The 16810-nt window shown below is 37.2% G+C and overlaps 1 protein-coding gene across 3 annotated transcripts in view; it reads left to right on the top strand.

The window, feature by feature from the left end:
- The window catches only part of LOC136865975 (amidophosphoribosyltransferase), a 155351-nt gene that overhangs the window by 94258 nt on the left and 44283 nt on the right, over positions 1 to 16810 (top strand). For all 3 annotated transcript variants that reach the window (XM_067142555.2, XM_068226580.1, XM_068226581.1), the window contains exons 2-4: positions 5592 to 5737; positions 5823 to 5944; positions 11288 to 11436. In XM_067142555.2, coding sequence (XP_066998656.1) covers positions 5592 to 5737; positions 5823 to 5944; positions 11288 to 11436 — 417 coding nt within the window. The remainder of the gene's footprint in view (positions 1 to 5591; positions 5738 to 5822; positions 5945 to 11287; positions 11437 to 16810) is intronic.

Raw genomic sequence — 16810 nt, 5'->3', positions numbered from 1 at the left:
TGGGAACAATGGCAGGAGGGTACTCAGAACGAGGAGATGAAGGCTAATTTAGGAATGATCTCGATGGATGAAGCTGTACACAGAAACTGGCTTCGGTGGTGGGGTCATGTGAGGCGAATGGAGGAGGATAAGTTACCTAGGAGAATAATGGGCTCTGTTATGGAAGGTAAGAGAAGTAGAGGTAGACCAAGACGACGATGGTTAGACTCGGTTTCTAACGATTTAAAGGTAAGAGGTATAGATCTAAATGAGGCCGCAACACTAGTTGGAAATAGAGTATTGTGGCGATGTTTAGTAAATTCACAGAGGCTTGCAGACTGAACGTTGAAAGGCATAACACTCTATAATGATGTATGTATGTATGTATGTATGTATGTATGTATGTATGTATGTATGTATGTATGTATGTATGTACGTATTATTCTGATGCCAATAACGTTCCTTTACCTGTGCCATTAACTTACTACCTAAGGTACTACAGTTGATAATAATTTCAGATGGCATTATTTTGGAGTAGATTCGGGTTAAACGTATTGGATGTCAGTAGTTGGAAACCGAAACAGAAGATAGAGGAGGAGAGACACATAAGGAAACCAGAAGCTTCTCATTCACAAATGAGGATATTTTCAGAGAAATCCAACTGCTTCAGCAAGGAAAAGCAGCAGGGAGTGATCAAGTTTCTGGGGAGGTATTAAAGACATTGGGGTGGTTCATAGTGACTTATTTAAAATTTCTCTTTGACTATATCATAAATAATAGTGTAATACCAAAGGAATGGAAGGAATCTATAATAATACCCATTTATAAAGGAAAGGGTGATAAAAGGAAACCTGAAAAATACAGACTAGTCAGCCTGACCAGTGTAGTTTGTAAAATACTGGATAGTTTAATAGCAAAATATATTAGAGGGGTATGTGAAGATAAAAATTGTTTCATGAGGAGTCAGTATGGATTTAGAAAGAATTATTTTTGTGAGGCACAATTTGTGGGATTTCAGCAGGACATATCAGATCAGTTGGATTCGGGAGGCCAGTTTTATTGCGTAGTCATAGACCTTTCCAAGGCATTTGACAGAGTAGAACATGGAATATTATTCAAGAAACTGGAGGGAATGGGATTCGACATTAGGGTTAGTTTGTTGGATAAGAACATTTCTAAATTCAAGTGTTCAAAAAGTCGGAATAGGAAATTATGTATCACAGGAAGAGAAAGTTTGGAAGGGAATTCCACAGGGTAGTAAAATCGGCCCATTACTATTCTTAATATATGCAAATGATTTAGGGAACAATATAACATCAAAAATAAGATTGTATGCAGATGATATAATTGTTTATAGGGAAATAAATAACATAGGGGATTTTGCAGAATTACAAAGGGACCTTGACAGTATCCAACAATGGGTTGAAGAGATTAATATGAAGATTAATGGAGGCAAATCAATTGTCACAACATTTACAAACAGGAGCTTAAAAACTGAATGTAAATATATTTTGGATGGGGTAATTGTCCCTAAAGATGACAAGTGCAAATACTTAGGTATGAGAATTGAAAATAATTTGCACTGGAAGGGTCATGTTGATGACATTGTTGGGAATGCATACAGATCGTTATATGTCATAATGAGGCTACTTAAATAATGCAAAAAAGAATTAAAAGAGAAAGTTACTTAAGTGTGGTTTGTCCATTATTGGAATATGCAAACAGTGTTTGGGATCCTCACCAGGAATACTTAATAAAAGAAATAGATGGTGTATAGTGGAAAGCAGCAAGATTTTTAATGGGAGATTTCTTGAGAAAAAGTAGTGTATCAGAAATGTTACAGATACTTGAGTGGGGAGCTTTAAGTAAGAGAAGGGAGAAAACTAGATTTATAGGATTATATAGAGTCTATACAGGAGAGGAAGCATGGGGAGAAATCCGTGAGGGGCTTCAGTTGGAAAATAATTATATTGGCAGGGCTGATCACAAGTGTAAAATTAGACGGGATTTTAGCAGAAATGATTGGGGTAAATTTTCATTCATTGGGAAGGGCGTGAAGGAGTGGAACCGTTTACCTGGGGAAGTGTTTGATCCTTTTCCAAAATCTGTACAGATATTCAAGAAAAGAATAAACGGCAACAGAGAAAAGACATGTTAGGGGGCATTCGACCTGTGTAGGTTATTGTAATAAAGAATTTTTGTGAATAAAATAATTCCATCCCCTTGTCTATGGCGACTGGACAGCTGAAGTAGGGGACTGCCTGTAGGGGTGAAGTACAGTGGGGACTTCGAGGGCCCTGGGACTGCTACGGTAGCTGTGAAGGCCCTTCAGGAACTCTGAAAAGCAGTGGACAAAGGGGCTCTGGTTAAGACGCAGCAGGTTGTTATGCACGTTAGGTACCAAAATGGGGGGAAAAGGTAATGTACATTTAAATCTTATACCAATATTGTATAGTGTTTACTGAAGTGATTCCACATACTGTATATGAGTTGATCCTGAAGATATTATGAGTAGAATTTTGTAAATAATTATAAATTAATTAGGATGAGCTGTGTGTTTTATAGAAAAAAATGTTAATGTAAATTGTATAATACTGTATTTTAGGAAAAATGTCTTTTCTTCTTAACTTAAAATGTAGTTGTTCAGAAGAATGTATTTTTGTGTATCATTTGCCACTGAGATAGAGACCTCATTTTTCAAATAAAGTACTTTGATTTGAATTGATATTGAGACTACAGGTTTCCAGTGACAACGTTAGGGGAAATTACCATCATTGCCTTAAGGAGTTCATTAATAATTCTTACAATTCTTACAATTACTGATAAAGTAAAAAATATACTTTGTCGCAAGACAGTCTCTGTATGAGAGGAAGTATTTCATAAAATAAAAATAAAAGATCTTATTTTCCTTTTGCACTATCATTCAGTTTTTTCACCGATTTACAATATTTACATTTTACTGCAGAATATAATACTGATATTAATCGCAAGTTACTTAGTATACAGTATGTTATTGTTTTTGACAGCTTTCGTCTTGTGCGTGTCGTTGTATGGAAGTGAAACATGGACAATAACTAGCTCAGAAAGAAAGAGAACAGAAGCTTTTGAAATGTGGTGTTACAGAAAAATGCAGAAAGTGAGGTGGATAGATCGAATTATGAATGAAAAGATACTGAATCAAATTGGTGAGAGGAGAACGATTTGGCAAAATTTGATCAGAAGAAGAGATAGAAAAGGAATCTTAATACACACAGAGCCTATTCGGTTAGTTTTTAAGGGAAGTGTAGCCCGTAAGAGCGGTAGGGTAGACCAAGATATGAATATGACAAATAGATTAGCATAGATGTAAGATGCAGTAATGTAGAAATGAAAAGTTACACCAGGATAGGGTAGCATGGGGCGGCATGAAAAATTATTATTAGTTTAAACAAGTTCTGTGTTTGTAAAAACAAAAAAGTCGTGAATATTGCAAAAGTTTCACATTTTTGACGAACATTCTTTATAACTCAGATTCTTTGTACTTCAGATTTTGTGTAGATACCCATTTGCAAAAGGAACAGATTTCATGTTTGCCTTATTTTTTAATCACTGAGAGACAGAACAATGTTTTCTATTTTTGAGTCATGAAAGTCTTGGGTCACAAATGAGTAGAAATGGCTGTTCAGACTAAAATGATCTAGGTGAATGATCTGATGTTGGTGATGATTATTGTTGTTTTAAGGGGCCTAATATTTAGATACTTTAGGTCATTGGCCTACACACAACATTTTTTTAAATTTCTTGTTTCATGGAAGCCCCATGGACCACGTGGTTCCTAACTCTCGTGAGCTTTCTTCTTAGCCCAGTATTCCTTCATCTTTTCACTGTGGGTTGCTTTCCTTTCCTGAGTCTGTTTCACTCCTACTCCAGGATGCAATGTTTTAGCTGTTAGCTAATCAGCATTCTAAATTTATCCTTGTTAAATAGATCCTTGGGATACATTTTTAAAAATTCTAGGTCTTTTTGAACTAGTTTCGTCCATTTATTTATTTATTTATTTATTTATTTATTTATTTGCCATGTTTTACTCTGCGTAGTTAAGGTTGTAAAGCTTTATCTTACATTAAACCAAGGTGAACAACGACAGGGAACTGATACAATTAAAGTAACTAGAAAATGATTTTAAGAACTAACCCATAACATAAAGGTAATTGTATTACAAATTTGATGATGATGATGATGATGATGATGATAATAATAATAATAATAATAATAATAATAATAATAATAATAATAATAATAATAATAATAATAATAATAATCATCATCATCATCAATGTTCCACTCCAGTCACCCAGGTGTGGTTAACAAGCCTCCTCCACTCCTTTCTGTCCTTCTACTTTTCCTGCTCCATAACCCTTGATCCATTACTTCTGCCACATCCAATCCAGCTTCTCTAATATCCTTCCAAATCTGATCCGTCCACCTTCTTTTCGGTCTTCCAACTAGTCTCTTTTCCTTAACTTCTCTTTCCAATTCCCTTCTTGCTACCCGTTCCTTTCCCATTATTTTTACATGTCCGAACCATCTCAGTCGTGCTTTCTGTATGTATGTTCTGTACTAACGGGTCTGTATTTAGCTCTTCTCTGATTTTAATATTTTGAATTCTATCTCTTCTTGTCTTTTTAACCATTGTTCTTAAACATTTCATTTCTACTGCTTGGATCTTACTATCTTGTCTCTTATTAGTTACCAGCGTTTCTAGTCCGTATGTTACAATTGGTATGAAATACTGTTTATATAATGTTAATGTTAATTTCATTCTCTTGATTGATTGATTGATTACTTTGTCATCCCATAAAAGCTCTCTGACTTGATGATAAAATGTTGTACCTTGGTCTGTTATTCATTTCAGGGTTGATTTCATTACTTCCATTAATAATCCTACCCAGATATGTAAATTGTTCTACATTCTCTAACTGTTCTCCGTCTATGTTCACTTGGCTTCTCTTTTTCTCTTTTCCACAGTGCATGCCAAATTTTTTTTAAAAATTTTTTTTTACTAATTACCATTCCAAACTCTTCAGATTTTCATTCCAAACATCCAGTCTCCTTTGTATTTGCTTTTCTCCATTTCCCCAAATCAGCACATCATCTGCAAATGCCAAAGCATTCACTTCATCACTACTGATACTCTGTTTTACAATAATAAACAATAATGGCAACAGTGCACTTCCTTGCTTGAGACCTCTTTTTTTTTTGTACAAAATGTTTCAGAGTGACCACTCCCCACGTTTACATTGCTTTTACTCAAGATACAACATTTTTATCTTGTTAATTAATGATTTTGGTACATAATAATAATAATAATAATAATAATAATAATAATAATAATAATAATAATGTTTTAAATGCTATTCTGAGTTCCTTCCTAATAGCAATTTTATATCATTTTATATTAGAACTGTGCAATATTGTAATTTTGTTTCTCTGTTTAAAAGGCTAAACAAGAGAAGGGTCCCTGCCAGCTGACAGGTTTGTCCTGAGTGGATGGCTGTACTTCCTCTCGACAGAGTAATCACCACCACTACCTGAATGTTCTGTTATAAGTATGGATTTTGGTTTGTTCACAGATGGCTGCTATCGAAGCTGGGTTCAAGGAGGAGACTGGGCTCACCCACGAGTGTGGCGTGTTTGGATGTATTGCAACGGGAGACTGGCCGACACAAATAGACGTCGCTCAGGTCATCTGCCTCGGACTAGTTGCTCTCCAGCACAGGTGTGAACCTTTATCATTAATAATTATTACTAGTTTTCTTTCTCTATCTTGAGTGTGATGATTTGAATGTATCATTTGCTTACAGAGGCCAGGAGAGTGCAGGGATTGTGACAAGCGAAGGCTACTGCGCTAAGGGATTCCATGTTCATAAGGGAATGGGGATGATCGGCAACATCTTCACAGACGACTCCATGAAGAAGTTGAAAGGTAAGCAAACACCATTTTGTCTCAGTGGATAGAAGTCATACTTTTTGTGCTAACTGTAAGAGTGTAAAAACTTTCCAGTTACTGGTACTACGTAAAAATTTAAAAGTTATTAACTTATCAAGACCATAGAAGCATCAGCTAAGTGTCACATGCCTCAAAAATACTTACAAGAATGATATAATGTCAGCTGGAAGAAAAAAGGCTGGAAAGGTCATTTTAGATGATCAGTATGGTTTTTGAAAAGGTAGAGGAACAAGGGAAGCAATCTTGAGTCTCAGTTTAATTATTGAGCAATCACTCAAAGTAAATAAAATGGTTATGATTGCATTCCCAGATAACAAATTAATGATCAGTTTGTATTGGGTATAAGGAATTATCAATTTCATATTATTAAATCTGTGAGTATTATCATTACTTGAATTAGAAGATACTGTTTAACATAGCTATCATAAGATGAAACAAAGACCACAAAAGAAAATGTGGTATAGGTGAAATGCATCCAGTGTGCCAAAAATCTAATCTGCATTAACTACGCTACAAAATAGAATATTGATTATGGTACTTAGTCAGATCTACTTAAATAGAAGGAAGGAAATAAATCAAATTATGTGGTACTTACCCTACAGTTTGTCCTCGGTCTTTTGAACGTTTCATGTTGTAGGTTGTGTCTGGTGATGATATCTTGAAGTCTCCCTTATTTTAGTAGTACGTGATGTCACAGCAATCCATGAAGATATCTGTTCTTATTTCTGCAATTGGATAAGGGTCCAGCAAAGAGGCTAGTGATTGTCCCTTGGTTTCCTCTTCTCTCTTGATTTCACGAATGCTGGTTTCAGGATCTGGTTGAGTTCACCTGAAACTTACTAAGTCTTTCAGTTGATGTTCAATGTGTTCCACAGCACAGTAACATGGCTGATGGTACTTACCTTATTAGTAGCTAATAAGCATGTCGAATTCAGATAAACATGTGGAGGCAAGATCACATGTCCTCCTTGGTATAGAGCTTTGGTCACCGAGCTCGATAGCTGCAGTCGCTTAAGTGCGGCCAGTATCCAGTATTCGGGAGATAGTGGGTTCGAATCCCACTGTCGGCAGCCCCGGAGATGGTTTTCCGTGGTTTCCCATTTTCACACCAGGCAAATGCTGGGGCTGTACTTTACTTAAGGCCACGGCCGCTTCCTTCCCACTCCTAGCCCTTTCCTGCCCCATCGTCGCCGTAAGACCTATATGTGAAAGTGCGACGTAAAGCAAATTGTAAAAAAAACAACAAAAAAACGCTTTGGTCACATGTACACAAGAGAAACTACTTCCTCTCACAAACAACATTATTTTTATTAAGTGTCATTTATTGATAAAACACGTATTATAATGCGTAGAATACTATCTTGAATATAACATTGAATTATCTTATACATATAACATTGTAGATTTAAATTTCCGTAATTCAGTCAGGTGGCACTACGTTGTAATTGTGAATTAATATTGTCTATCACAGGCGAATGAATACACTTGGACTTGTTACCAGGTAGTCATTGTCACTCACAGTCTATCGTTACAGGTAGTCATTGCACAGACTATCAATAATTAAATGACGCTTGTAATAATATGCCAGCGATGAAATATTCACAACACAAGTCTTCTCTCTTACTGTTATAATTTTACTCTGGCATGTTTCAGTAACTTAAAGGGTTGACCCTGCCAGTCAGTTGGCCATCTGGCTGGGGTAGAACAGGTTTAAGAACTTGTTTGACTGAGTGAGTTGGCCGTGAGCTTACATTTGGGAGATAGTGGATTCCAATTCCACTGTCGGTGGCCCTAAAGATGGTTTTCCATGGTTTTCCATTTCCACATCAGGCAAATGTTGGGGCTGTACTTTGATTAAGGCCACAGCCACTATCTTCCCAATCCTAGCCCTTTCCCATCCTTCCATTGCCGAAAAACCTTCAATGTGTTAGTGCGATATTAAATAAGTAATATTGAAAAACTTGTTTGCAGTAAAAAGAAAAATTGGTATTTGCAAATGTCATAATATGAATTAGAGATTGGGACTTTAAGGATGCATACATACGTACATACATACGTACGTACATACATACATACATACATACATACATACATACATACATACATACATACATACATACATACATACATACATACATACATACATACATACATACATACATACATACATGTATATACACACATAGATCTTCATCATAGGCTGTTATGCCTTTCAGCGTTTAGTTCTCATGCCTCTGTGAAATAAGTATGCACCTCTGCAGTCCTCTATTTGCAATAAGTTCTGTTACCTCATTTAGTTCTGCACCTCACCATGGTCTCCCTCTACTTCTCTTACCCTACATGACTGAGTCCATTATTCTCTTAGGCAACCTATCCTACTCCATTCACCTCACATGATGCCATCATCAGAACTAATTGATACACACAACTTCATTCGTGGAGTTTAAACATAGCCTTTATCTCCTCATTTTGACTACCCTCCTATCATTGTTACCACTGGTTTACTTCTTAAGAAGGCTATATCCTGAGTCCACCCAGCTTTCTATTCCCATGTAGCAAAGTTTGTCTGAAGACAGACCAGTGTAAAATTAGTTTCATCCGAGAACTCTCTTCTTTCCTACAGAATACCATTAATCGCAGCTATGAGCTTTGGCGATAACGTGATCTTATGAAAAGCTGTGCTGAAAGCTTGAGATCTAATATCTTGGAGTCAGAAAAGAGGTACAGGGTGTATGATATGAAAATTAGTATTTCCAAGAATCAAGTGATGTCATTAAGTAAGAAACCTAAGATGGAATGCCAGATAAGGAATACAAAACTGGAACAGGTGAATCATTTCAAGTACTTAGGATGTAGATTCTTCCAGGATGGTGGTATACTGCCATACATCCGTGTGTACAGATATGAGAAATTGCTTTAATCAGCGCTCTTCAGTATATATGGAGAGTACATCATGAGGAAAGCAGTTACTTGAAAAGGAAAGCCAGGAACACTGTTTAGAACTGTACATCTCAAAAACCAAAACAAAAGAAAATGATGCAGACAGGCAGAATGACAAGTCATCCAGAAATAAAGTGGATTGATTGATTTGAAGTTGTCAACAAGTACATTATTTATTTTGGATTTTGATAAATTCTTGATCATCAGGAGAAGAGGTGAAACAGGTAAAACAAAGATGCAACTAGGCTAAGGTGGCAATGAGAACCCAAAAATAAGCCTGGTAAGCTGTCGGGTATTTTCCATACTAATATATGAATGTGATCTGTTATTGTGGAGGCCATTTCTTTACAGTTTTGACTTAGTTAATTTATAACTGTTATGATCCTCATCTGTCAAAACTAATTTCTGAATAAATAAAATTTAGTAAATAGCTGAAAAAGAAAAGAAAAAACTTTTAAAAAATTGCTTATTAATCGGTTAATATTATTGACAAAGTGTAAAACCCTTTATGTTAAAACTTATGTTGAAATATTATAACTTACATTAAGGAAGTTCTTCTCATATGGTTCTTCTCTCCTCACTGGTGTGTGATTTGAACAAATCTGATGATTATCTTTCAAGAATGGAATGTGACATTCTGTTTTAATTAAGTTCTTTTTTAGGTATTATCTGTTATTATTTTTCTTCTTTTAGATATATACTAAATTTTATTTATTCAATAATTAGTTTCAACAGACTGAAGAATGTGACAGTTATATAATATGAATGGAAGTCGTGGTCATTGAGAAAGGAGTCCAATAATATCGAAAATGTTTTGCTAGAGAAGGATGTTGAGAATTCCATGGACTGATCACTGCAGAAATAACTCCATCCTAACGGACCTTAAAATTGAAAGGAGACTCTAGGCCAGATCTGGCTCAGTCAACTTAAATACTTGAGTCATGTAATGAGAAGACCAGAAAATATGGAAAAACTGATCATCCAGGGTGAAACTCATGGACAGAGGCCACGAGGAAGAGTTCTGGCAGGGTACACTAACCAGATCCTTACATGTGGAAGAACAATGCATGATCCAATCAAGCAAATCATTGACAGGGAATTGTGGAGAATAATGATAATATCACCTGCAGGAAGTCAGGATTGAACAGCAGACAGTACAGTGCTGTGTTGTTCATTCTCCATTACTTTTGTGAAATCTTCGGAAATTTGAAATTCCACAACAGTGTCGACATTCCCCACCCTAAGTTGTATGTATCTAAATGAGCTATATAAGATCCATCAGCTAACCATTAAGCAAGTGGGAATGGCTCTTTGGCATTACTGTCTTTTGGTTATTGTATACTGTACAGTACGTTGTGGTTGTGACCTTAAAGATGTGAATTGTCCTCCAGACTAATACAGTACCCTGAATCCCAACCCTAGTTTCAGTAATAATGATATTTTTTTTTTATTGGTGTATACTTTTCCTTTACCCTGTAGGTGTGGGCGGTAGAGTACAGACATGGTATTCCCTACCTGTCATAAGATGTGACTGAAAGGAAACCCAAGGAGCTCTCAACTTGCGGTGCAGAGGGATCATCATCATCATCATCATCATCATCATCATCATCATCATCATCATCATCATAATCACCACCACCACCACCACAATCATCACAACCACAGGGCTCCTAGCTGAGTCTGGCCTTTTTTTTTTCAGTTTGTGCCACCCCCTGTGGGTGGGGGCAATAGGATAACACCCGTAGTATTCCCTGCCTGTTGTAAGAGGCAACTAAAAAGGGCCCCAGGGGCTCTGAACTTTAGAGGTTGGGTTGGCGACTATGAGGCCCTTAGCTGAGTCCTGGTATTGCTTCTACTTACTTGTGCCAGGCTCCTCACCTTTATCTGCCCTATCCGACCTTCCTTGGTCAACTCTTGTTCTTTTCTGACCACGACGGTATTAGGTTTGCGAATCCTATGGAGTCTTTCATTTTCATGCCCTTCATGACCTTTGTCTTTCTTTGGCTGATACCTTCATTTTCAAAGTGACAGACCCCTTCCATTTTTTTTCTCTGATTAGTGTTATATAGATGATGGTTGCCTAGTTGTACTTCCTCTTAAAACAATAATCACCACCATTACTCCTCACTTTAATATTTGGCCTAAGAAGTCTTTTATTTTTGTGCTCTTTTGTGCCCCTTTCTTTTTCCTGATACCCTCACTCTTTGAAAGGATGGACCTCTTCCATCTTCTCTCTGATTAGTGGATCCACAATATACCAGGTGGTGTATACATCTGTAATAAGTTTGAATTGTTTTTAACCCGAAAGGAAATTTTGTTGGAAGTTATACTCTGGGAGAGTCATAAATAATCTTTACCGTGTTCTTTATTTCTCATCAGGAAACTTGGGCATCGGACATACTCGATATTCGACCTCAGCAGCCTCAGAGGAAGTGAACTGCCAGCCGTTCGTCGTCCACACAGCCCACGGTGCTCTTGCTGTAGCACACAATGGCGAGCTCGTGAACTGTGGCTCTCTGAGAAAAAAGGTAAGTTGACAAAATATGACCACATACTGAACTGAAACAATGGAAGTATTCATGCTCATATCTTAAAGAGTGTTACTGGCTGTAACATAAACCATTCAACTAAGAAAAGAACTGCTGAAAAAAGAAATGCGAAATAAATTATAGAATCCTTATCTGCACTCTTGGGAAATTCACATTCCTGATGAGTAAGGTCCGGATTTTCATGTAGTATGAAAGTATGAAATATGTGCATAAAAATGTAGTAAATTCAGTGAAATGTCCATAAAATATGTAGTAGTATTAATGTATTAAATTTACATAAATGGGAAGTGTTCCTTTTATTATAACTTACAATTAGCATATGAGACAATAAAATTGTTTTAAATACCTCCATATTCTATGACGAAGTCATCGTTGTTGCTTTAGATAATTTATATAGTCTACTGTTATTTGACCCTCAAACTACCCTGAAAAAACCATGAGACCTTATAGAAATTCTTAACTCACGTTTGCTGCAAGCAGACCTGAAATTCCAAATTTTGAACTGTTCAATCACTCCAACAGTTTTATATCCGTTCCAGCCAACACCTATGCATAAACTTCCGCAAAAGTTTCTATCCGATGCAGATAAGATAATAAAACAACACTCTGAAAGAAGTCCTTTAACTACCGACCGATACACCAGTCCACATGCTATACACGGCAAGGAAATACAAAGGCCTTGGTCTCTTCTGTGCCTCTTAGGAAGCTCAATTTCAACTTATAAACATCTGTCAGGTTTTGAGTAGAGAGAACAACCCTTACATAAATGGCACAATGGACGTTAAAGCAGAGATTTAGGACTGCTTGAATCAACTCGGCATTGAAGCGACTGACCTAATCATCAACAGTCGCACTCAGTTTCCTGATACCAGGAAGGTTCGTACCAAACTGTGAGAACATGAATTTTTGCACTGGAGTGAATTGCCCCACAAGGGTAAGGGTGTCACATTATTTAAGGAATACACACCAGCTAATAAGTGGATATCTGATCACCATGGTCTGTCATGTTGACATTGGCAGGAAGAAATCAAGATGACAGGTAACGTTGTTGCAGTTCACTCCCTACTGGGCAGGTCCCAGGGCAATACCCTCTGTCGGCGTAGCCACAGAGACCATGAAACACTCGCCCATGTCCTGGGTGCTTGTCCGTTCAGAGATGTTTTAAGGAATAGTTGACACCACAAGATTCGGCACATGATGGCCGGCGTCCTCAAAGAACAAGGCTATATGGTCTATGAGAAAGTGTCTGGATTAGCAGCAAATGGAAGCACCAGATGAATAGATATCATTGCCTTTTAACCGGAAAACAAAAACGGAATGATCATTGACCTAACGGTGCAATTTGAATCGCATTCTGGTCAACCAGAAGAAGTGGGTTTACAGAAGAGCATTTATAAAGAAAAATATGGACTGCAAAATATATCAACTCTATAGTTCGGGAAGTTGTAAAATGAAATAATATTTATTTATTAATAATTAAATTAAAGGCATAATCAAAATACTTCCAAAATTTTAAAAGAATGCCATGCACTGTAAATCGCTGGGTGTATATCCAACCCTTGGCCCATTTCTCGACGGGGTCGAGCATGAAGTAAGATCGTAGAATGTATGTCCTACCCTTGGCCTGATTCTCTACAGGGTCAGGTAGGAAGTAAGATAAATCATCGTAGTGAGTTTTGCAAACTATCACCCTTATGGTCTGTACCGATGTATTTCAGTATACAACTAAGTGAAGTAAACCAATTAATCCATCTAATCATTACAATATGCCTTAGGTAAATTTACATATTGGTGGTACCATCAAACGGGGTGATTTCGGACGGTTTTGAGGTTATTTTCGCCTTAACTCATGAAGGGAATCTTAAATTGTATTGTTTATCATCCTAATCATGAGGAATATATCCAATTAATGCAATACCCTACAAACAAAAATTATATGCCAACGCATGTTTTCCTGAGAAAACAAAAAGAAGTGTCCAAATTCACCCCGTACTTCGGGGTGATTTCAGACGCACATGCATTTTAAACCGCTGTCCGAAGTTTCAAAGCGTATTAGGTGATTTTGAACATAAACAGTCCTTTATTTCAATTCTTCATTCTTTTTTATTTAATTTTGTGATATTAAAGTGTTCTGAGGGTGACCAAAATATGACTAGCTGGTTAAAATCATTGTAATGATAAATGTAATGTTACAGATCGATCTTTTTTTCTGACAAGGTAAATGTAAATTTTTCCGGTCTAAATTGAAATATTAATAGTTATAAACTGCACAGAGGTCCTACTGAAAAATCTTAATAATTTTTCTTACAAACGTTACAAATCTCAGAGCAAAAAAAGGTTGATAGCAATGAGCATGTAGCTGCCACGGCCTACAAATCTAAAATAAGTTTTCTTTGAAAATGCACGTTCCTCTCTTCTCAGCTTGGACTGGAAGTATTTTTGAAATTTGTTCTTTAGCTATTGTATCCTCAGCAGGGATGTTAGGGAACACAAACACTTTTCTGCTGTTTTTATATGGGCGCAAGTACATTCCTTGAACGAATATTTCGGGCCAGGCCAAACTACTGCCTGTATGCTCTTTGTTCCTCAACTTGTATTTATAATCTGCAAAAAGGAAAGCCTCTTCTTGCAACACCTGAACGTCATTACATTCATCATGTGCTTTATTGCATTCATTTTCACTGCTGCTGCCAGCACCATCACTTGTTTCTACACTGCTTTCATCTCGGCGGAAGTCATGGCCAAAAATCGACTTCCCAGGAAGAATTTTATTTGCAGCGGTGGCGGGAAGTAGCAGGTTGTGTTGGATTGGAGTATGGCTGGTGGGTGACGAGCTTCCTTGAGCATTTCCTTCTTCCTCATTTATCATTGGTTGTCTTCCAATTTTTTGGATGTACTTTCTGCACTCTGTTTTGTAGGGTGGACCAAGGCATACCATAGAAATCAAATGCTTTCCTATAAGACAACTTGCCACTTTTAATATCACGTACAGCTTTTTCTAATAATTTTGGTTCGTAAATACACCTAGAAGCAGCTTCTTTCTGCCTCTGATAATTTCTGGGCATTGTCCGAAATCACCCAGACTGCTTTCAGTTTTCAGTAAAATGTGCGTAAAACGCTATTTTTTACTAAATCACACCAAAATTCCACAGCAATCGTTTATAAACACTTCCAGTCAGTTGATCTGACTAAAAACCATAGTTATAATGCATTCATTCCGGCCGCGACAATGGAAAGTATCCACTTACAGATAATGCATGAACTTTCAACAATGCCAGCGCACGCGGGAAATTTTCCAAAGTATGAAGTCGATTTGTAATAAAAAGCACAGAACGCGGGAAATATAACTTCAAAGTCAAACTAAAACGTGCGCGGAAGTGCAAAGCACCGGCGGCTCGTTGCTATGCGACAAAACACAGCAAATCTACCACACTGTCCGAAACCACCTCTGTGTCCGAAATCGCCCCGTTTGACGGTACATGTTTCGTTCAGTATCTAAACATCATCAGCTGCAGCATGTTTAGTTGACATAATTAAAGGGTGTAAAAACATATTCTTCTCAAATTAGTCTTAAAACATTCACAATTGTTAAGCCTTGAACGGGATGAAGGGGGGAGGTATACAAAATAACTGTATCTTGTCTTAGACACTTCCTATATTAGGATTGAGTAGCAAACCACCAACTGCCTAAAAAGCACAGTCAAATGCAAGACATCCATACTCTTTTCTCTAATGAAGTGTCAAATTTCACTGCAAACATCACCAGTTTTCTTTATACGTACATTACTCAGAATTTCTTAAACAAGACACGATACTACAAGAAGACGGGAATATTTTTATTTTCTTTCTCAGTAGATCTGAGATTGCATGTTAACACGAGGACTATATTTTTAAAAATAATTGGATATGTTATTACAAGGTTTTTAGGCAATAAGTTTTTAATCTAAGACTAGATATGTATGTATGTTCAGTCCATCAGCGCTAACGCTGGTGGGATCCTCAACAGCTCTGCCGTCAGCTGTCATAGATGGCCTAGGCATCATTGAAGAGGCATACTGGCAGGACCCAGTGTTTACAGTGCACTATGTCTTCTGGTATAGGCTAGAGCAATTTTGTTACTTACATAGATCTGTCTCTGTCTTATCCTTGGCTTTGACAATATGAAAGTGATTGAGGTATGAGCGATGCTAGTAATGCCAATCCTTATGCAGCTCATAGGGTCGGTTGGTGTATGCATTTCAGTGGGCTTGGCACTGATATGTAATAGCTACTTCTGGCTCGGTGAGGAAAGACTAGATATAGTTAATTTCATTTACCTCTCCCCTTCACCCCCTCATCCCCTTCAAGACCTAACAAAGTCAAAGTTTGTATGGTGTTGTGAATGTTTTTTAGACTAATATGAGAAGAATATGTTTTATGTCACCTAAACACACTGTAGCTGATGATGTTTAGTTAATAAACGAGACACATACTACTGATATGTAAATTTACCTAAGGCAAAAATATATTGTAACGATTTGGTGGATTAATTGGTTTACTTCACTTAGGAGTGAATTTTTACGATTGGATACCCTTCCTAACATCAGCCTTATCAGAGGAGGTAATGAGATGAAATGAATGACGTGATATATGATAGTAGGAACGAAGAGGGTGAAACCCAGTCTGGCACAGCCTGTTCCTGTCGAATAGCACCAAGGGGCGTGTTCAAGGCTTAATGTCTTCATCTGACAGACGAATTGCCATCTGCAGCATCATATGCCTTCACTCCATATGAACACTGCGGAGAAATTTGGAACTGAATCCAGGCTTCTGACACGTAATCTAGTGATTAGAAATTGTATAACACCACCTCTCCTACCCTCCTGGCCAACATTCTGATGGTGAAACTTGTTTTGACCAATGAGACTCAAACCGGCTAACCACGGTGTCAGAACGCCTTAACAGTCATGGCACGTGGGCTGCACTGTAAATCACAAGAGTATTTTATACAATTTAATGTTATAATAAGCCATTTGGAGAGAAACTGAGAGAGATGTTCAGAGGAGATTGGATCTTTGGAACACCAAGTTTAAAGAATATAAGTTAACTGTGAGCAAGAGCAAAACAGTGGTAATGAACGTTAGCAGGACAAATACACCTTGTAACCTCAACCTTGAGGGAGAGAAGATTGAAAGTGTGAATACCTTTAAATATTTGGAGGGTACAATATCAAATGATGGAAGTACCAAGAACGAAGTGTTGAACAGAATGCAAAAAGAATCAAACTTTTTTCATCAAGTGTGGAACATAGTATGGGACAAGGGAGTTCCTCATAGGGCTAAACAGACCATGTTTAAGACTTATATCCTGCCCA

Source organism: Anabrus simplex, chromosome 3, assembly GCF_040414725.1.
Source record: "Anabrus simplex isolate iqAnaSimp1 chromosome 3, ASM4041472v1, whole genome shotgun sequence".
Taxonomy (NCBI): Eukaryota; Metazoa; Arthropoda; class Insecta; order Orthoptera; family Tettigoniidae; genus Anabrus; species Anabrus simplex.
This window is presented reverse-complemented; position numbering and strand designations above follow the sequence as displayed.